The 21,946-nt window shown below is 40.4% G+C and overlaps 1 protein-coding gene across 1 annotated transcript in view; it reads left to right on the top strand.

Annotated features, from left to right (window-relative positions):
- Otc (ornithine transcarbamylase) overlaps positions 1–21,946 on the top strand; it is a 60,116-nt gene that overhangs the window by 6,177 nt on the left and 31,993 nt on the right. The window contains exons 2-4 of the mRNA XM_070039236.1: positions 5,014–5,152; positions 7,969–8,050; positions 19,130–19,217. Coding sequence (XP_069895337.1) covers positions 5,014–5,152; positions 7,969–8,050; positions 19,130–19,217 — 309 coding nt within the window. The remainder of the gene's footprint in view (positions 1–5,013; positions 5,153–7,968; positions 8,051–19,129; positions 19,218–21,946) is intronic.

Raw genomic sequence — 21,946 nt, 5'->3', positions numbered from 1 at the left:
TGGAGCTGAAGAGCTCAGGGACAGTGCCCAGGCTCAGAGCTCAAGCCCCATTACTGACAAAAAAAAGTCTCACGGACTTTCCTGCCAGGCTGGCTTTGAACCATGATCTTCAAATCTGAGCCTCCTGAGTAGCTAGGATTACAGGCGTGAACCACTGGCATGCAGTACACTCTTATTTTCTAACTGCGAATATATTTGGGTAAGGCTAAGACAAGTATCTATTATTGCCTTGGCTTAGTTTCTTAGCATTTAGTTGATTTGGGGTTAAGAAACTTCTGTAGTTCTGTTTTTGTTTTTAGGAATACAATTATTGTAAGGAACAAATCCTACCTTTTTCAAAGACTCTAATCAGACTGCAAATGACAGTTTTAATCTTTATTCTATTTTATTGATTGACACAATATTTGGATATATGAGGTAGGGCATGACATTTTCATTCATGCATATATTGGTAGTGATCAACTCAGGGTAATTAGCATATCCATCACCTTGACATTCTTGATGGAAAATCTATAGGTGATTCCCCTTGTGTCCCCAATATTATATCCTCTCTATTATGTGTGAACTCAAGAATGATAATGTGGTTTGCAAGGTGAGTTGTTTACTTCTGGTTTATTTCTTGTATGCAAGAACACAAATACTTTGTGGGAAGGATAAAGTAGTGACTTAAGCTGGGGTCTAGTGCTCATAAGCCAGAGAGAGCCATCTGCCTCCTATTGATGCATGCTTTATAACCTGCTGCTATACCTGGCTGATTTGAGTATGGGTTTATCACCCAAAAGCAAAACAGTGCTTGTTGAAAATAGGAAAATATAAAGAAGCTTGTGTCAGAGGCATTTTAGCATGGTCCAGTTGTGGGTCTCTTTTACTTCTCTCATTTTTATGTAGCTTAGAAAAGAGATGTGGCAGCTTCATTTTGTAGCCAAGGGGAGGTCTAGGAGAAGCTAATAAACAGGATAGAAATTTAAACTAGGACCATTGTGTTTGCTTTCCTTCCAGTGATAAATTTCCTTAATTAGTTCTCGATATCTATGACAATCAACTCTCCCCCCACCCCCAGTTAACATTTCCTGCTCCACCTCCTGGACAGAAATCAGAAAGGTGGTGGCTGCTCTAATTATTTTTTTTTGCGGTATAAACAGCATGATCCCCATCATCAAGAGAAGTTTATTTAAAAAATATTTTCTAGTTAATTACTCCAGCCCTCGTATACTTGTATGTCATCATGTATGGTATCTCTCTCAACATGTTTTGTTTCCAAGAATTCTGGGGACTAATTTGTCCAAGAGACTAATGGATTATTATTCCTATAATTCAGATTCATTCCTCATTGTTCTATAGTATCCCGATTTCCCAACGAGACACCCCAACACTTGGTCAATTAGGCTAGGGGATTTTATTGCTGCCCTTTACTATACCAAGACAGTGAAGAATACAATAAAGTCCAATAGAGCAGGGTATTTAAAGGCAAGATCCATGGGGGATTGGGGTACCACTCTCAGGTAGCCAGTGGTAATGTCCAAAGAAGCAAGTTACAGAAGCACAACTAGCAGTTAGTGATTACAAAATGGCGATTATAATTCCAGTCATTCCAATAACCAAGGCCCATAAGTCACAAGACAAAGTCCTTATCCCAAATCTTCCCATCAAAGAAACAAGTTAGTGAAATAGCAATTACAGTCTCTATATGCAAAGTAGTAATTACTCAAGCAAAAACCACATTCCAAATTTCACAAAATCAAACCACTTTCCAGGTTTTGTGTGTGTGTGTGTGGGGGGGCTCTTTCACTGTTATTTACTGATTTCCAGTAACCTGGTGTTTAACTCACCAATTTACTTCAAGCCTTTATCTTTGGAACTTTTCCTTTTAATGACTATCCTGGAGTTGTTCTCTACAGAGAAATCCCGCCTTTCAAGTTTGGCTCTGTTCTTACTTTGCAAATTTCAGTAAATGCCAGGCCTCAGTTTGTTCTATTCCTAGGGTCTGTACTTATGTTTCTCAGGTTACCTGGGACTTGTTTGTCCCAATTAAATTTCATTTTTTTTGGTCTAATTAATACTCTATTTAACTTGGTTCTAACAGTTCTGCAGTCACATACTGGTCTCACTTGATCGTTTTGCTGCTCTTCTAGGTTTTATTACTGGAGATATAATAGAGCCAGGGTCATTGTACTGTTATTTCCTGAATACATATTGAAGTAAGGAGGTCAGGTCTGGTAGGGGCCATATTGGCCGCATGGTTGATGATGATAGGGTGTGGCACCTTGTCTTCATTTTGGGGAAGGAAAACACCCCCCCAGGTGATGGGCGTGCCCGGAACCCTGGAGGTAGGGGTGGGCACTTGGCTGATAGGTTACTGAATCTATCAGTCCAGTGCCTGGGACTGGGAATTTCCTGCGGATCTGCCCCTGCTCGGACCCTATTTAGGCCCAGACTAGACCAGCCGCCATTTCCCCAAGCCACGTGTGTGTCCGTGTTCATCTACGGCCTCCTGTCTTCTGGCTCATCTCCGGACATCATGGCGTCCCAAGTCAGCTCTCCATCGGAGCTGAATTGGCTTTGTTGGTATTGTTTATGTTCTTTCCTTCTCTCTAGCCTGTTTCTTAGCTGTAGTTATGTGTATTTGGGGGCCACAAGCTTTTATAACAACTGGCTGCTTGCAGCCTGCTAACTGTATAATAAAGACTCCAATATTTCATATTCCAAAATATGGCTTCTGGGATGATTCACCTTACAATATTACTCATTCTTTCCAGTAGAGCAAATGCTTTACCTGAGTAGTTGGGACCTACGAAGGTTTCAGATTTAGCAAAGTAAATCAATTTAGTTTATTATTATAAAATGATGTACAGAGGAATTACAATCACATGAGTCGGGTAGTGAGTGCATTTCCTTCCATACAATGTCTTCTGTTCTCTCACTCTATCTGAGCTCCACCATCCTGTCTCCCCCCACAAATTGTATATAGTTCACTTTTGGGGGGGGGGAGATTTTAGATGCTGAGAACTAGAGTTCCCTAGCTCTGGGCAAGCACTCTACCACTGAACCACCTTCCCAGGCCTTGTACAGTTCACTTTTATCAGCGTCCAGTGAGCTCCAGTGCTGCACGTTTTCACCCTTTTTCCCTTGATTTCTGTACCCTCCCCCTAATTCTCCCAAGTCCATGACTCTTAAGCCTTGGGCTCAGTCTGGAGACTAAGCTTTTGTGGATGTCTCAACTCAAGTCTAAGCTTGAGTTCTAGTCAAAAGATAGGTCTTAGGGCTGGGAAGTGGCTTAGTGGTAGAGTGCTTGCTTAGCATGCAGGAAGCCCTGGATTTGATTCCTCAGCACCACATAAACAGGAAAAAGCTGGAATTGGCCTTGTGGCTCAAGTGTTAGAGGACTAGCCTTGAGCAAAAGAAGGTCAGGGACAGTGCCAGGCCCTGAGTTAAAGTCCCAGAGCTGGCAAAAAAAAAAAAGTCTTAAAATTAGTTCATGAATTCTTTTTCCTGTTGCAGATGGATGGATGTAAGCTCAGTGGCTGTAGTTGTGATTTCCAAATTCTTTGAAATGTAGTAAGTGGGTATTTGCAGCAAGTATTCGTCTTTTAAAGTAATTGTTGTGTTGTCAAAAGTTTATCTTCTACAATGGTACATTGCCTAGATTTTATTCCAGAAGAAAAATTCTTTTCTAAGTTATCCAATATGTAAATTGATAGAGATTACTTGAACTCAGGGCCTGGGCACTGTCGCTGAGCTTCTTTTGCTCAAGGCTGGCACTCTACCACTTGAGCCACAGTGCCACTTTCTGCTTTCTTTGTTTATGTGGTACTGAAGAATCGAACTCAGGGCTTCATGCATGCTAGTCAAGCACTGTACCACTAAGCCACATTCCCAGCCTCAAGTGTTTACTTTTCAACCATACCATTACTTGTATATTCCAAGGGTTACTCAATGTCATGAATTAATATTATTATCAGAAGCAAATACATCCCAAATTCTCATGTAAATTCAATTTTCCTACCTAAAATGTCATGTATACATTACCAAATGGGTGACTGCTATGAGTAAGATAGAGAAAATTTAAGTCTACGTAAAGAACTGCTGTAAGACATTCTCTATGATGATGGAATTTGTCAAAGGACCCCAAGTGTTTGAATTTCAAACACACTGATGTTAGATAGCTAGAAATGTTAGATAGCTAGAACAGAAGAAGACTATGTCTTGGCTCTTAACAACTCCCTTTCCTCTGGCCTCATCTTAAGGACTCCAAGGCAAGGAAACAGGAAATAGCTCATGGCTCCTTTATTTCCCATATAAGTAGCCAGCTTGAATTAAGTATGAGCTGGGAGAGTAAATGAGTCAACTTACAGTAAATATTCTTTTTAAAAAAAGAATCATTGTTTTTATTTCACATGATTTTACTGTGACTGTAAAATGAGCAGTCTTTTTAAATTTTTCTGCAAGTTGGAGAAGCTATAGGGTTCATTGTATTTTCAACAAGGAACAACAAAAGTCTTCAAGAACAGGTTTGAAGGAGAATAGAGGAAAAATTAAATGATTTTTCTGTTGTGCATTACATGTTCCACTTCTATAGTCTAGTGATTTCAATAATAGTTGCTGGAATTTATCAAAGTTATACGCCATACACTGTCTACCTCATGTGTTTTAAATATTTCATCTTTACAATGATGCTATGATTATTCATTTTCTTGGTGAGAAATTTAGATGCAGAGAGAAAGAAGTAAAGTAACTTGTCTGAAGGTTTTATGGCAACTAAGTGACAAAGCCATTCATAGGGCTACTTCAAGTGAATCAGAATTCAATTTAATTGCACAAATTGTATCTCAAACATTTCAAAATTCTGGCTATGTAAAAGGTAAATCATAACCCAGTCTGTTTCAATGTATAAACAACATAGAGACATCTGAGCCTGCTAGTGATTTGCTGTTTTCTTTCAAGAATATTGCAAAAAACCAGCATACAGTATTTGTTTCCTTATATTCCCATTTCTCTTTCATTCCCGTTTTGTAGGTGTGGGAAGGCACTACAAAATGAAGTCCAATTGAAGGGTCGTGATCTCCTCACTCTAAAGGACTTCACAGGAGAAGAAATTAAATATCTGCTATGGCTATCTGCCGATCTGAAATTTAGGATAAAACAGAAAGGAGAAGTATGTTACATTTTGTCTTTACCTTCTATTACTACCTGTCAGCCTTTTCCAGAGGCAGTATTTCCCAAGAAAAAGGAAATATATTAAAATTCCTACACAGTAGCTATGTAATGAAACCTCACAGTCAAGATAATTGATTATCGTTGAATGGACAGGCATATAAAAAAGCATAAAAATCAGTCACTGTGACAAGTCATTGCACTTCCTTCATGTGGAATGCTAAAATTCATTATTAACGAGATCAAAACCGAAGGAATCATTTGTCTGGAAAGATTTTCTTTTTATATACCCCTTTGTATATTTTCTATCAAGACAAAAAATAAGGATGATAAATTTTTTCCCAGTAAATTTTAGTTCTGGGTGCATATCAGATATAGGATCATTAGAATAATACAACAATTCACAGTGATATGGTGCTTAAAAAAACATTCAGATTAGCAAAGGAACAATAAAATGGTTGCCAATGAGGGGAAGAAATGTGATATGGTGCTTAGCTGTAAGCATTATTCTGCATTTTGAGCAATTTATGCTTGAAACAGGCTTAATTAATGCAGCAGCTTCATTTAGACCACTTAATTGTGAAAGCAGTTTTATCTTCCAAGTGTGATCAAATACTTTTCAAAGAGTGGATTCCAGTTTGAGAATATTTGACACAGCCTTGATTTCCTTATCTAGTTGGCTAGGTTCTCCAAGTTCCAAAGAACAGATGGACAGACACTGTAATCCTATTGAACAACTAAAATGAGAAAGAAGTCTCCCTAGATTACATTCTATAAGGTTAGCTGGCAGGAGAACAGAACACCTTCCATCAAGAAGTCCACCAAGGGGCTGGGAAGGTGGTCAGTGGTAGAGTACTTGCCTTGCATACATGAGGCCCTGGATTTGATTCCTTAGCACCTTGGAATTAGCGCTGTGGCTCAAGTGTGAGAGGGCTAGCCTTGAGGAACAGACACTCAGGGAATTCAGGGAGAATGCCCAGGCCCAGAATTCAGGCCCCATGACCAACCAAAAAAAAAAAAAAGTCCACCAAGAGAAAGGAGGAAGAGCCTCACCCACCCAGACTCACATGGTTTTTATATCATTTCCAGAAACAAAGCCTTTGTACTTTTTCCCATGAGAATGTACAAAGAATGTGAAGCTGTAGTACTGAGGCTTTATCATTGACTTAAGTAGGAATCTTGTCCCATGTCAACAGACAAGCATGCTTCTAGCTGAGAAAACACCTGAGCCACAGAACTTCAAACCATTGAAAATTGAATTAAGGACTTCAGTGCAGTTCAATGAGATAATGGTTCTAGTGTGAGCTATTCTGCTTTAGAATAGAATAAGTGCCCAGATTGACCCTGGAATAATTAATATTACTTACTAATTACATGTCAATAAGTTGTGAGAATTACTTTACCATTTCCATATTTATATTGAGCATGAAAAAAAATCTTTTTGGCAATTAATGGGGCTTGAACTCAGGAACTTGTGATTGCTAAGCAGGTACTCTCCCATTTGAGCCATGCCCCTATCCGTTTTTGCTTCTAGTTATTTTTCAAGTATGATCTTGTGTGTTTTTACTGGCCTGGACAAGATTTTCTTATTTATACCTTCTGCAAGGCTGGTATGACAGATGCACATCATTGTGTACACCATTTTTTGTTGAGCTGGAGGTCTCACTAATTTTTTGTCTGGACTGGCCTCAAACTGCAGTAGTCCTGATATCCTCCTTACAAGATACCAGGATTAAATTTACTTTCTTTGGCAGAACTGGCATTTGAACTTAAGTCCTCATACTTCCTATGCAGATGCTGATCCTCCAGCCCTTTGTGTTCTGGTTATTTTTGAGATAGGATCTCAGTTTCTTCCTGAATGAATGCCTGGACCATGATCCTTCTTTTCACTGTCAACTGAGATGACAGTGTCACACCATACCCAGCTTCTTCAATTGAAATAGCATCTTGTAGACTTCCTGTGCTAGCCTTCAAGGGTGGTCCTCTTGAGCCTCCCAAGTAGCTAGAATTATACGCATGAGCCACCAGTACCCAGATTTAAATTAACTTTAAAAATAATATTGTAGGGCTGGGAAGTTGGCTCAGTGGTAGAGCGCTTGCCTTGCATGCCTGAGGCCCTGGGTTTGATTCCTCAGCACCACATAAGCAAAAAGCAAAAAGCCGGAAGTGGCGCTGTGGCTCAGGTGGTAGAGCGCTAGCCTTGAGCTGAAGAGCTGAGGGACAGTGCCCAGGCCCAGAGTTCAGGCCCCACAACCGGACCCATAAAAAAAATATTAAAAAAAATCAACGAGAGGGCTGGGAAGGTGGCTCAGTGGTAGAGCGCTTGCCTTGCATGCATGAGGCCCTGGGTTCGATTCCTCAGCATCACATAAGCAAAAAGAAATGAGCCGGAAGTGGTAGAGTGCTAGCTTTGAGCTGAAGAGCTGAGAGACAGCGCTCAGGCCCAGAGTTCAGGCCCCACGACTGGACCCCCCCAAAAAATATTGTAAGCCCTTAATTCAGAAACAGTGAAGCCAGTCCCGGGGCTTTAACTCAGGGTCTGGGCACTATCTCTGAGTTTCTTTTGCTCAAAGCTAGCACTGTACCACTTGAGCTACATCACCACTTCTGGCTTTTTCTGTTAATTAGTACTGAGGAATCAAACCCAGGACTTCATGCATCTAAGGCAATCACTCTATCACTAAGCCATATTCCCAGCCCCAGAAGCAGTGATTTATTAGTGTACATTTTCTATAAAGAATGTTTTTTGAAACAGATGTTGCTATTGGATATATAGTATATTTTTCATTTTAACTTAGTTTTGTGCTTAATTTTCAGTATTTGCCTTTGTTGCAAGGAAAGTCCTTAGGCATGATTTTTGAGAAAAGAAGTACTCGAACAAGACTATCCACAGAAACAGGTGAGTAGTTTGAAGAAAGCAATAAGAAGTAAAAGAGGGGGAATTGTGAGAAAAACTTTTCTATCAAAGTATGTTGCTGAGTTCAGGCCCCACAACTGACAAAAACAAAAATAAAAAACAAAAACAAAAAACCAAAACAAAGTGTTGCCTAGCCGGGTGCCAGCTCATACTTTTTTTCTTTCTTTTTTTTTTTTTTTTTGTTGGTCGGTTGTGGGGCTTGAACTCTTGGCCTGTGTGCTGTCCCTGCACTCTTCAGCTCAAGGTGAGCGCTCTACTGCTTGAACCACAGCACTACTTCCGGTTTTCTAGTGGTTTATTGGAGATGAGAGTCTCCTGGATGTTCCTGCCCAGGCTGGCTTTGAACCTCCATCCTCAGATCTCAGCCTCCTGAGTACCTAGGATTACAGGTGTGAGCCACGGGCACGTGGCCCAGCTCTTGGCTTGTAATCCTAGCTATTCAGGAGGCTGAGATCTCAGGCTCACAGTTCAAATCCAGCCTGGGCAGAAAAGCCCCCATGAGACTCTTAGCTCCAATTAACTACTCAAACTGAAGTGGTTCAGTGACTCAAGTGGTAGAGCATTAACCTCATGCACAAAAGCTCAGGGACAGCACCCAGGACCTGAGTTTTAGCCTGGCTGGTCCTAAAAATATAGGTGAGTCCACTGTCAGACTCACTCGAAGCAGGGTGAGGATTTAGAAGTTTACAGTGGTGGGGAGATTGTTGAACAACCACAGAGTAAATACTTTCACTGGAAGCAGTAGTGTAAGCTCTTTACAATTCTCATAAAAGCTACACACAAGGGGTAGGGCACTAGTGACTCAGATCTATACTCCTAGCTGCTCAGTAGGCTGAGTTCTGAGGATTGCAGTTCAAAGCCAGCTGGTACAGGAAAGTTCATGAAAACTCTTGTCTCCAGTTAGCCACCAAAAAGCCAATAGTGGCACAGTGGCTCAAGTGGTAGAGTGCAAAAGCTCAGGGACAGCATCCACGCCCAAGGAATTCAAACCCTACAACCAGTGCAAAATGAAAAAAAAAGCTATAAGCAAGATGATTAGCTTTATCTATGGAAATCCCCTGAAGACTTGAATAGAAGCCCCACATAGCTCTTCATGATAGAAGCAAACTATAAGTGAACACAAAATCTCAGGCCTCTAACTCTTGTAAGAAATTTGTCATGGTACTGTGGCTTAAGTGGTAGAGTGCTGGCCTTGAGCTGAAGAGCTCAGGGACAGTGCACAGGCCAAGAGTTCAAGTTCGTGACTGACAAAAAAAATTATTTATTTATTGCTAGGAGCTGGTGACTCATGCCTGTAATCCTAGGTACTCCAGAGGCTGAGATCTGAGGATCTAGGTTCAAAGCCAGCTAGGGGAGGAAAGTCTGAGACTCTTACCTCCAATAAACTACCAGAAAACTGGAAAGTGGTGCTGTGGCTCAAGTGGGAGCATGTGCACCTTGAATTGAAGAGCTCAGCGACAAGTGGCCAGGCCCAGAGTTCAAGCCCCATGATCAACCAAAAAAAAAGTGTGTCTTGTATAACCCATGAACTTTTTCTTGTGCTTCCCAATTCTGCTGGAGAGTGGAAACTTAATATTTGACACACCAGAGACAATTCTAAGTTGTTTTAGAGTTCACTTTGTCAGGGTTAGGTCTCCTTTTTCTGATAGTCATGGTTAAAATCTTGGAGAATATCTGACTGTATAGCTATCTAAAGGTCAGATATATAGTCCTTGAATATTATTAGGACATCATCATCAAATGTCCACTTTGGATTCTGCTTGGATTTCTGTATTTCCATTGGATCTTAAAATTTTTTTTATTTTGATCACAAGACCTGAGACATCTCGTGGTTTAGTTTTCCCTCAACCTTTTCATAGCTCTCCATTCCACATTGGGTACAGAAATACTGCAAAGCCATTTTTACTGTGCCTTCAAGTGGAATGACAAGGAACTCTAGAACATTTGTTCCTTTCTAGAACTCTGTCTTAAGTGGTAAGAAATTGATGCTCTCCATTCTAGGATTCCTCAGAGGAACGCCATGAGGTTTTTCTCATGCTCCCCACCCTTTGGAAGTTGGTCTAGAACACACAACAGGTTTATTTATTTTTTATTTTTGGTCAGTTGTGGGGCCTGAACTCTGGGCCTGGGCGCTGTCCCTCAGCTCTTTAAAGGCTAGCACTCTACCACTTGAGCCACAGCGCCATTTCCAGGTTTTTCTGCTTATGTGGTGCTGAGGAATCGAACCCAGGGCCTCATGCATGCAAGGCAAGCACTTTACCACTGAGCCACCTTTCCAGCCCAACACAAAGCTCCTTCAGTTTTATTTCTTTGGTTTCTTCCCTCCCGCTCTCCTTGCTTCCCTTCTATCTAGATCATAGTATTAGAATGCAGGTGATTAAAACAGGAGAAAAAATGGACTCATATGTTCTTCCAAACCTATTGTCTAGAATACTAGACAGCTGAAACTCAAATTTTCTTACTTTTCTCAAGCTATTATCACTGAAATGAGTTTCAAAAAGTCTATTTTGACACTTATAAGCCACAAATTGCTTTTCTTCTTTCTCTCTGTTTCTGCTCTATCAGATCCCCCTTGAATCAATAATATAACTTCCCCAAAGGACAAATCATACAAACCTGTGAAGGAAGTACCACAAACAAAAATATATTGGGTTATTCAAATTGTCCTGCCTTCCAACTCTCAATTTTCTAGGTCTTAGAAGCAAACAAGTACTGTATTGCAAGCAATTATTGCCCTGTAATAATCAATAGTGAAATTGATCAAGTAGATAGCAAAAATGAAGTTTAGGGAATTAAACAAATTACTGATTTCACTCAATTGACACAAATGGCGCTGAGATTCAGATTTCAAGTTCACTATTCATATTAATGCATTCCCTTTACTCCTTGAAAGAAGGAGGCAGGAACAGTGGAAATAGTGTTGCCTAATCATAAACGTCTTAGGAAGAGGACAAATAAGTACATTTGCTCTTTGAAGATGGCTTATATAAGTGATCATTTTTGTCATCTGACCTACAGAAAAATAAAAAATAAAGCATTCAGAAGTCCTTAAATTTTGCTCCTTTGCAACACTGCATGTATATGAGCTGGGTTATATATATATATATATATATATATATATATATATATATATATATATATATATATATATACCTGTGCCAAATGCTCTTCATTAATTTTTTTTTTTGGGTCCAGTTGTGGGGCCTGAACTCTGGGCTTGGGCGCTGTCCCTCAGCTCTTCAGCTCAAGGCTAGCGCTCTACCACTTGAGCCACAGTGCCACTTCCGGCTTTTTTCTTTTTGCTTATGTGGTACTGAGGAATTGAACCCAGGGCCTCAGGCATGCAAGGCAAGCGCTCTACCACTGAGCCACCTTCCCAGCCCCGCTCTTCATTAATTTTACGCATTTTCTCCCTTAAAGCTCATGAACACTGAGAAAAAGATCTAAGTAGATTCAAGAAATGGCCCACAAACACATAGCTAGTATATGGCAGTCTCAGGATTGCAATCTATTAAGTGTATTCTTAATACTTAATTTAAAGCATGTAATGGTCACATTTTATTTGAGTGAAATTGCTTCTACTCATGGTATTAAGCATTTTGTCAAATGATGATTTTTCTCTAAGTGTTCTGAAACCTGCACAAAATTGCAAACCATAACAAGTCATGAAGAAAGGAATCTTTGGCTCTTTAAATCTTACAGTTCGCAGAGTATTTGCTATTATCCTGTATGAGCACCTGTGGATCTAATGGCATAAGGCATGCTAATAAAGTCAGTAGCTGGAGAATTAGAGCAAGAAGCTGCCTTAAATGCTTACAGAAGGTCCACCCTCATCAGAATCATGGCAGAACATTTCTTTGTATATATGTGAATCTTAATAGTTGTTCTTTGGTATAATTTCACCAGAGGTATAATCTTCATTGTTTAGAATTAAAATAGTGTAATCAACTGTCTTTCTGTCCCAGAATAATACCAACCCCTGAGATAAGAGTGATCTCTTTTAAGATTCTATCCACAGATTGAGATTCAGAGTTCTAGCACTATTTCTCATGATCACAGGAAATAATGCAAAATGCAAATTCTCCACCCATATACATTGTTTATGTAACATCTTTATTTAGATTTTCCGTGCTTACTAGCAATGGAACTTGAGGCCTCTCACCTGAGCTATATCCCATTCTTTTTGTTTTGTTTTGTTTCTAAGTTTGTTTTTGAGATAGAGTCCTATCTTTTACTTGAGCTGACCTTGCACTGATTCTTCTTTCTAACCTCCTGAGTAGCTGTAAATACAGAAATCATGCCCAGCTATAACACATTTAGTCATGTGTAACACAGTTTCAGAAAACTGCACAAATCACTAAATGTATATTAGCTCAATGAATTCTCATATTAACCATTGCATTTTTAATTAACACCCAGATAGTGAAAAGAATGTTAGCAGCACCTAGAAGCCCTCTTCAACCTTGTTTTCTTTTTTATCTTTTTTTTTTTTTGGTCGGTCATGGGACTTGAACTCTGCTTGGGTGCTGTCCCTCAAGGTGAGCACTCTACCACTTGAGCCACAGTGCCACAAATGGTTTTTCTAGTGGTTTATTGGAGATAAGAGTCTCATGGACTTTCGTGCCAGGGCTGGCTTTGAACTGTGATCCTTAGATCTTAGCCTCCTGAGTAGCTAGGATTACAGGCATGAGCCATCTGTGCCTGGCTTCTAACCTTGTTTTCTCCTTCCAGTTGCTACTTGCTACTTCTCTCATCCAAGGGTAACCATTATCTGGGCTTCTAACACAAGATTGCTTTCCAAACTTCATATAAATAGAATCATTCAGCATGTGCTATTTTGTGGCTGGCTTCTTTTGCTCAGCATTATATTTCTAAGAGGTATTCATGTCACTGTGCGTAGGTCATTAATTCCTCATCCATGCTTTGTATGTCTTCCTGCAAAACCATGCAATTTTTCTGTGTCTACTAGTGAATATATTCTTTTTTTGTGTGTGTGATTATATTCTTTTATTGCAAGTTAATTGAACTGATAGATGGGTACATTTGTTAATCTCAGTAAATGCAGTAGCCGATAGGAAATTACACAGGGCATTCCAAGAGAGGATTCTCTTCATTATTTAACAGTGGTATTTCAAGGTGAAATTACAGTGAGTACTTTAGCAGGTGTTTCAAATTCATTATCTTTACAAAAATGTCAATATAAAAATTGTGATTGTATTTTGCAACTACGAAAGCCAAATACAGGGATGTTAATGACTATCTTACTTCTACCAGCAAGAGCCCTCAGATGTCTCACATTTAAAGTGAATGAATCATTTGAACCCTTTTTTCCAAAGCCAGAAGGAATCTGTGAGAAAAGGAAAAAACAAAATGGTATTTGCTTTTATTGCCTCAAACAGAAGTGGAGAAGTTAACATAAATCTATCAGTCAAAAGTAAATGGTGTGGGATGGGAATGTGGCTTAGTGGTAGAGTGCTTGCCTAGCCTAAATGAAGCCCTGGGTTCAATTCCTAAATACCACATAAACAGAATAAAAAGCCAGAAGTGGCGCTGTGGCTGATGTGATAGAGTGCTAGCCTTGAGCAAAAGAAGCTCAGAGACAGTGCCCAGGCCCTGAGTAGTTCAAGCCCCAGGATTGTCAAACAAACAAACAAACAAACAGATTACTCCTGAGGAAGGATGGAAAGTGGAGACCTGTCATTCTGTCTTCTCTTCAGCCATGGCAGCTCTTGATGGTTTTACAGAACCTCCAAACCCCCACAAAGCATCTTATTACTCAAGACTTGGGCTTGAACTTAGGGCCTGGATGTTATCCTGAACTTTTTCACTCAAGGCTTGTGCTCTACCACTTAAGCCACAGCTTTGCTTCTAGCTTTTTTTTGTTGTTTAGTTGAAGATGAGAGTCTCAGGGACTTTGCGTACTTGGACTCACTTCAAAGCATGATCCTCTGATTTCAGCCCCCTGAGTAGCTAGGATTTACAGGAATGTACCACCAGTGCCCGGCTTGAACTATGCTTTTGAACTGGGGTGTGATGCTTCTTTTTTGAGTAGCAATTTCTTCTCAGAAGCAATATCCTCCATTTACTTTTTTTTGTTGTTGTCAGTTGTGGGGTCTGAACTCTGGGCCTGGGCACTGTCCCTCAGCTCTTCAGCTCAAGGCTAGTGCTCTACCACTTGAGCCACAGCGCCACTTCTGGCTTTTTTTCTGCTTATGTGGTGCTGAGGAATCGAACCCAGGGCCTCATGCATGCAAGGCAATCACTCTACCACTGAGCTACCTTCCCATCGCCCATTTACTTATTTTTGTGAGTTGCTGAAGTCTCTGACTCCTACATGTAAATGTTTTTTGTGACTCTTCCTACCTCCATTTCATCCTAGTTCAATGTCAATCTATAGCACATGGAAGGAATGAAAGTGATTGAAAAACTAGCAGATGAGCAAAATAAGGGAGTCAAGTGATGTCAACAGATCAGAACAGGCTTTAATCAGTACTGCAGAGGGATTCCAAGTACCACTGAGGAGCATGGGGGTTTTAGGGTTTAACTATAGTCTGAGTTTTGGATTTGTAGTGTCCTTGTAGTTGTAGCAAAAGGTCTTACTTTGGGTTTGTGATGTCCTTGCAGTTGAGGCAGTGGGTCCTATACCTTTAGGTAAGGCTAGGGCTGAGGTCTTGATGAGTATAGCTCAAAGATAGGGATTCTGATTCTCGAGAGATTCCTGAGAGGAGTTTGCCAGGGAGGGTAATAGTGGGCATTAGGAGCAATATCACGTTATGAGAACAAAGCAGATTCACATCAGTAAGTGTAATGGACAAATCCTGAGTTAAGATAGCAAAAAGACTGGTCCTCAAAGTACCAATGAGATTTGGATCATACCTGCCTGGAACTCCTATATTCTGTTTGTGATCTTTCTCCATACGCTCAACTCTGAAATGATACTCATCCTTGTACTAGGCACATGGGAGGTCACAATAAATTCTATTATGGGCATATATCAGTTGTACATATTGAAGGATTTTATTATGACACCTTTATACATGCTTAGAATATAATTTGATCACATCAACTTGCCCGTTTTTGTCCCTTGTCCCCCTTTTCCATCCCCCTTTTTGTACTTCCACCCCTCTAGTATTACCCCTCTGATTTTCAGGAAATATATGGCATTTGTGTTTGAAAGACTTGTCTTATTTCACTTGACTTGATGATGATCTCCAGTTCCTTTCATTTTCCAGCAAGTGACATAATTTATTCTTACGTTTTGGTGCTGATATTAGGGGTTTGACTTTAGGATTTGTACTTGCTATGTAGATGCTCTACCACATGCACCACATACCCCAGCACTTTTAGCTTTAGGTATTTTAGGTATTTTGATTTTATACCCAGGCTGGCCTGGACCATGTTCCTCCTATGTACATCTTCTTGAATAGCTGGGATGACAGGAATATATCACCGACAGTTTGATGGGTTCTTCGAAAATTTTTACCCAGCTGGCCTTAAACCAGGATCCTCCTAGTTTCCTCTAAGTAACTAAGACCACCAGGGTGCATCATCCCACCCTGCCTACTTTCATTCTCCTTAATGACTTAGTAAAATTCTGTTGTGTATACATGGGACATTTCCTTTTTCTATTTGTCCCTTGATTATCTGGAGACATTAGAAGTGAAAGAGCACTTGGCTTAGTAGGCAAGACAGACAATTTGTAGTCCTCCCATTTTCTTTTTTTTCTTTCTTTTGGTCTTGGGACTTGAATTTAGGGCCTGGGCGCTGTCCCTGAGGAATTTTTCTCAAGGCTAGCACTCTACCACTTTGAGCCACAGTTCCACTGCAATTGGCGATGAGTTGCTTGGGCTTTCCTAACCAGGCTGGCTTCAAACCTCAATCAGATCTCAGCCTGTTGAGTAGCTACAATTAAGGGTGTGAGTCACTGGCCCCCAGCAATACTCCCATTTTCATCCTCTTCAATTAGCTAGGGTTACAGGTATGAGCCATGAGCATCCAGTTTATAAAATTTTGGTAATATCTACTTTGCCATTTGTCATAATGAGAGATTCAATGAAAGAAGTGACAGCACATGATTTAGCATTGTGAATAGTCATTGCAAGATTTAAGACTTTATGGCCTAAGTCTAGAAAGCTTTTGCTTTGGGTAAATTAAGGGAACCCTTTTAAGTATGAAACAGGTAGAATATAATTGTTTAAATACAATAATATAAATGAAGACTCCTTTCACTTTGTGAATTTTTTGCAAATAAACAAAAGTAGATTATCAAAAGAAATATACCAATTTCTCTTGTTAGTCTAATAATTGTTACTATATTGCCTTCTTTAATTGTCTTTTTGTTGATGATTTTTTTTTTTTTTGTCATTTGTGGGGGTTGAACACTGGGCCTGGGTGCTGTTCCTCAGCTGCTCAGCTCCTCAGCTAAAAGGCTACCGCTATACCATCTGAGCCACAGCGCCACTTCCAGTTTTCTGAGTCTCATGGACTTTCCTGCCTGGGCTGGCTTTGAACCACGATCCTCATATCTCAGCCTCCTGTGTATAGCTAGGATTGCAGGCATGAGCCACCAGCGCCCGAGTTGCTGAAGTAGTATTAAGTGAATTAAAACTGACATTTACAGCTTAAAAATGAAGATTATGGGGCTGGGAAGGTGGCTTAGTGGTAGAGCGCTTGCCTTGCATGCAGGAGGCCCTGGGTTCAATTTCTCAGCACCACATAGGCAGAAAAAACCGGAAGTGGCGCTCTGGTTCAGGTAGTATAGTACTAGCCTTGAGCTGAAGAGCTGAGGGACAGTGCCCAGGCCCAGAATTCAGGCACCATGACCTGCAAAAAAAGAAAAAGAAAAAAAGCTAAGCTTAGGTGACTCATGCCTGTAATCCTATCTACTCAGGAGGTGAGATCTGAGGATCATGGTTCAGAGACAGCCAGGGCAGGAACATCTGTGAGACTCTTATCTCCAATAAACCACTAGAAAACAGGACATGGCTCTATGGCTAAGCAGTTGAGCTGAAGAGCGTGGGGGACAGTACCCAAGCCCCACGACTGACAAAAAAAAGATTGTTTCAATATAGTTATGTTTTCACATTAACCAAAATTAATATCATTTAATACCAACACATTGAAATTACTTTATTCAAATGGTTTAAGGCATCACTGAAGAATTTGAGACCTTGAGTCAAATTCTCACTTGTGGGTCTAAAATTCCTCACTATCCAATTCACCCAGCAATTAATGATTTCCTTCTTACAGAGGAAATCCCTTAAACAGATGGGATTAGCTAATTGTGACAGTTAGATGTTTCCCCAAAGATAAATTAAGCACATTACAATATGGAGGCAAAAGTAATCTTTGCAAAATACCCCACACATGTCTCTATCTTGTAATTATGCTTATTTGCTTTTAATTACATGCTGGAGAAAGTCTGCCCATTGCATCTGTGCCATATGAGATAGTATAGTTCTGTCTGGAGGTCACAGTCTCCCATAATTTTGCACTAGCCCATTATGACACAACTCCTTTCTGTGTGGACAGAGTTTTAACTCTGGCTCTGAGTAGTGAGGTTTGGTCTAAATCTCTCACAATACAACAATAATAGTTTTAAAATATTAAGGGTAATATGCTAGTGTAGTTAGCTTTGTGCTTGTTGGAAGATCCAGAAAACAGTTGACAATAATAGAGTAATCCTTGCCGGGCGCTGGTGGCTCATGCCTGTAATCCTAGCTACTCTGGAGGCTGAGATTTGAGGATCGCGGTTCAAAGCTAGCCCGGGCAGGAGAGACTCCTATCTCCAATAAATCACCAGAAAACCGGAAGTGGCACTGTGGCTCAAGTGGTAGAGCGCTCGCCTTGAGCTGAAGAGCTGAGGGACAGTGCCCAGGCCCAGAGTTCAAGCCCCATGACCGACAAAAAAAAAAAAGAGTAATCCTTTATCTTTAGTGACTCATCAGTGCTTATTTTATTTTTAAGTTTTTAAAAAGGTATAGGGCTGGGAAGGTGGCTCAGTGGTAGAGAGCTTGCCTTACATGCATGAGGCTCTGGGTTCAATTCCTCAGCACCACATAAGCAGAAAAACCCAGAAGTGGTGCTGTGGCTCCAGTGGTAGAGTGCTAGCTTTGAGCTGAAGAGCTGAGGGACAGCACTCAGGCCCAGAGTTCTGGCCCTATGACAGAAAAAAGTATAATTTATATGTAGTAAATTGGACAGTTAAGCTTATAGTACTATCAGTGTTGACAAGCATATGCCTGTGGAACCCAGAAGCTCAATGAAGATAGAAGACATTTCTATTGTGTCAGAAAATTCTCCGTTCTTTGCTAGTCAATCACCGTCTCTAGAAGCAATCACTATTTTAATTTCTGACACTCTAGGTTAGTTTAGCCTAGACTAGAACTTAATATAAATGGAATTATGTAGTATTTACTCTTTTGGCTCTAGCTTTCATTCAGCACAATATTCATTGCAGCTCATTCCTTTTAATTATTGAATTCGATTCCTTTACAATCCATAATATCTCATATAGCTACAATGTATTTTTTTAAAGCTCCTATATGGACATTTTTCTATATCTTGGAGAATCAAAATGAGGCTCCAGGGGCTGGGAAGGTGGCTCAGTGGTAGAGCTCTTGCCTTGCATGCATGAGGCCCTGGGTTCGATTCCTCAGCACTACATAAGCAAAAAAAAAAAAAAAGCCGGAAGTGGCACTGTTGCTCAAGTGGTGGAGTGCTAGCCTTGAGCTGAAGAGCTGAGGGACAGCGCCCAGGCCCAGAGTTCAGGCCCCATGACCTGACCCAAAAATGAGGCTCCAAATGGGAGGAGTGGCCCATTATTCTCAGGTGGAGGAATGGGCATATATCTGAAGGAAAGTTAAGTCTTGGTGAACAAAATTTTATCTACGTCCCTTCTTTATTTTATTTTATTTTTTTTTTGGTCTGGATATTTCCTATCAGAAGTTGCAGAGCTTTAAAGACCATAACTTTTCATTTGTGATGGGGCAATTTCCTCCTAATGTTGTTTCACAATTGAGTTCTTTTTTTCCAAAACGCTTTCTGTTTATTTTATTGTAGGCTTTGCACTGCTGGGAGGCCACCCTTGTTTCCTTACCACTCAAGACATTCATTTGGGTGTGAATGAAAGTCTCAAGGACACTGCCCGGTTTGTGAGCTTTTCTTCTATTCAGAGCTTATTTAAAACTATGGTGGTTTCAGAAAGAAAAGATATGTCTTTTTGAATACTGGCTTTTACTCTCATATTCCTCTTCTCCCTTTCTTGTCCCTCTTGCTCTATTTACCTGATGTTTGAGATGTTTCCCCTTATCCTCTGGCCAATTTCCATGGTTGGGATAAAAATTCTAACATCTTAAATTTAATAAAACTCAAAAATTATCAAGGAAATGGAAATAGGGAAATTGATATGTTCAGTTGTCAGTATCAGAGTAGGTGATACTATGAATGGCTAACGTTTATAATATTGTGAGTATTGTTCTAATTCATTTGTCGCTGCCCCTGAGCTTATTTTGCTCAAGTTTAGTGCTCAACCACTTGAGCCATACATCCACTTCTGGCTCATTTTTGGTAATTTAGTGAAGGCAGGGGTTTCAGACTTTCCTGCCTGGGTTGGCTTTGACGCCAAGTTCAAAATCCCATTACATTAAAAAAAATTTTGCACTTCAGAGAGATGAATAATTTTTTTTTCTATTAAAGCAACTACCCGTGTGTGTGTGTGTGTGTGTGTGTGTGTGTGTGTGTGTGTGTGTGTGTGCGCGTGCGCGTGCGTGCGCGTGCGCGCACATGCACATAAAAGAATTTACCACTGGGAGCAGATGGCTTACACCTATAATTCTAGCTACTCAGGAGGCGAGATTTGAGGTTCACAGTTCAAAGCCAGCATGGACAGGAATGTCTGTGAGACTCTTACCCATGTAACCACTAGAAAACTGGAAGTGGGGCCGGGGCTCAAGTGGTAGAGTGCTCGCCCGGGTTCTAGTCCCATGACCAAAAAAAATTTTTTTTTACTTTATTTGACTTGCTAAATTTCTAATGACTCATTTTCAAATCTTTTAGTTATGTTATTTTTTCATGAGACAATGACGATATTAAAGTGTTGCTATCTTTTGCATGCTGGGACAAAAATAATACATGGTCATGAATGAGTTTTTTTTTTTAATGGTATTATGGTTTTAAGTCAGGACTTCACCCTTACCATCACTCAACACTTAAAGTCAGGTTTCCAGCCCCCTGTTTTATACTGGTTAATTTCTGGATAGGAACTCCCTGCCTAGCTACTTGCCTGAGTTGTAATCCATTTATTTCAGCTTCCCATTGTTGCTGAGGCCCAAGCCATATCTGTGGATATGGAATCTTGAGTTTTCTATCCAAACTGGACTGGAACCATGATCCTCCCAATCTCAGCCTTCCACATAGGTTAAGATGACAGGCCCTTACCACTGCACCAAAGTATGGGTTGACAAAGGGTCATAAAAATGTTTCTTCTGGTGACATCTTCAAACCACAATCCTTCAATCTCAGCCTTCCAAGTAAATTGGATGACAGATGTCAGCCACTGGTGGCTGGCATTAAATGAGTTTTCTTCTAAATATGCTATCACCGACTGGGGTTATATTTGTCTAATGTCTTACTCTTTCCAAAAAGCAGAAACATAATTACTTCCCAAATCTATTTAGAAGCTCAGAGCTCGGTGACTCACACCTGTAATCTTAGCTACTCAGAGGCTGAGATCTGAGGATTGTGCTTTGAAGCCACCCTGGGCAGGAAATTCAATGCGACTCTTAAATCCAACTAATCACAGAAAAAGCCAGAAGGAACACTTTGGCTTAGTGGTAGAACTGTAACCTTGAGCAAAAGAACCTCAGGGGCAGTGCCCAAGCCCAGAGTTCAAGCTCTAGGATCAGGGGTGGGGAAGGAATAAAGCCAGAGGTACATTAAGGTGAAAAAATTTCAGTAAGGGTTGTCAGTAAACACCATATGAACCATGGTTAAAAAAAAATATTGAAGAGGGGGCTGGGAAAGTGGCTCAGTGGTAGAGTGTTTGCCTTGCATGCATAAGGCCCTTGGTTCGATTCCTCAGTACCACATAAGCAGAAAAAGCCAGAAGTGTCACTGTGGCTCAAGTGGTAGAGCACTAGCCTAGAGCTGAAGAGCTCAGGGACAGTGCCCAGGCTCAGAGTTCTGACCCCATGACTTGCAAAACAAAAAAAAATGAAGAGTTGAAAAGTCAGCTGAATATCCACGAAAGTATGGATTGGCAGCCAAGAAGAGGGGTTTCACACAGAGATCACTGGAGTCGATAGAATTCCAAAAACATGAGACAATAGCAATAGTTAAACATGGGCTATAAATGGGACAATGAGTATAAACATGCTCTTTTTTTACACCTGCTCTCTACACAGTTCCTACTGTGGGTCCTTAATAAGAGTAGCTCTACATAGATCCTGAGAAAAACAATTCATTTACAAGTATCAACATGATTATGACCTTTGGAGCCCATATAATTATTTCATTGGCTATTTGGCTACATAGACACATAAGATGGAACTGTATAATTCTGATCATTTCACTATGTCTAAAATATCTGAGGGGCTGGGAAGGTGGCTCAGTGGTAGAGTGCTTGCCTTGATGCATGAGGCCCTGGGTTCAATTCCTCAGCACCACATAAGCAGAAAAAAAAGCTGGAAGTGGCACTGTGGCTCAAGTGGTAGAGCGCTAGCCTTGAGCTGACGAGCTGAAGGAAAACACCCAGGCCCAGAGTTCAGGCCCCACAACCGGACCGAAAAAAAAAGTCCGAATAATAATAGTAATTATCTTTTTCTAATTTTCACTATCAACCTCTGTGGTATTCTCTAAATGTTTTTTTTTTGTGTGTTT

Source organism: Dipodomys merriami, unplaced genomic scaffold (assembly GCF_024711535.1).
Source record: "Dipodomys merriami isolate MVZ:Mamm:240054 unplaced genomic scaffold, mDipMer1.0.p SCAF_3, whole genome shotgun sequence".
In the NCBI taxonomy this organism is placed as follows: Eukaryota; Metazoa; Chordata; class Mammalia; order Rodentia; family Heteromyidae; genus Dipodomys; species Dipodomys merriami.
Note: the sequence above shows the minus strand (reverse complement) of the source record. Positions and strands in the feature narration are given on the sequence as shown.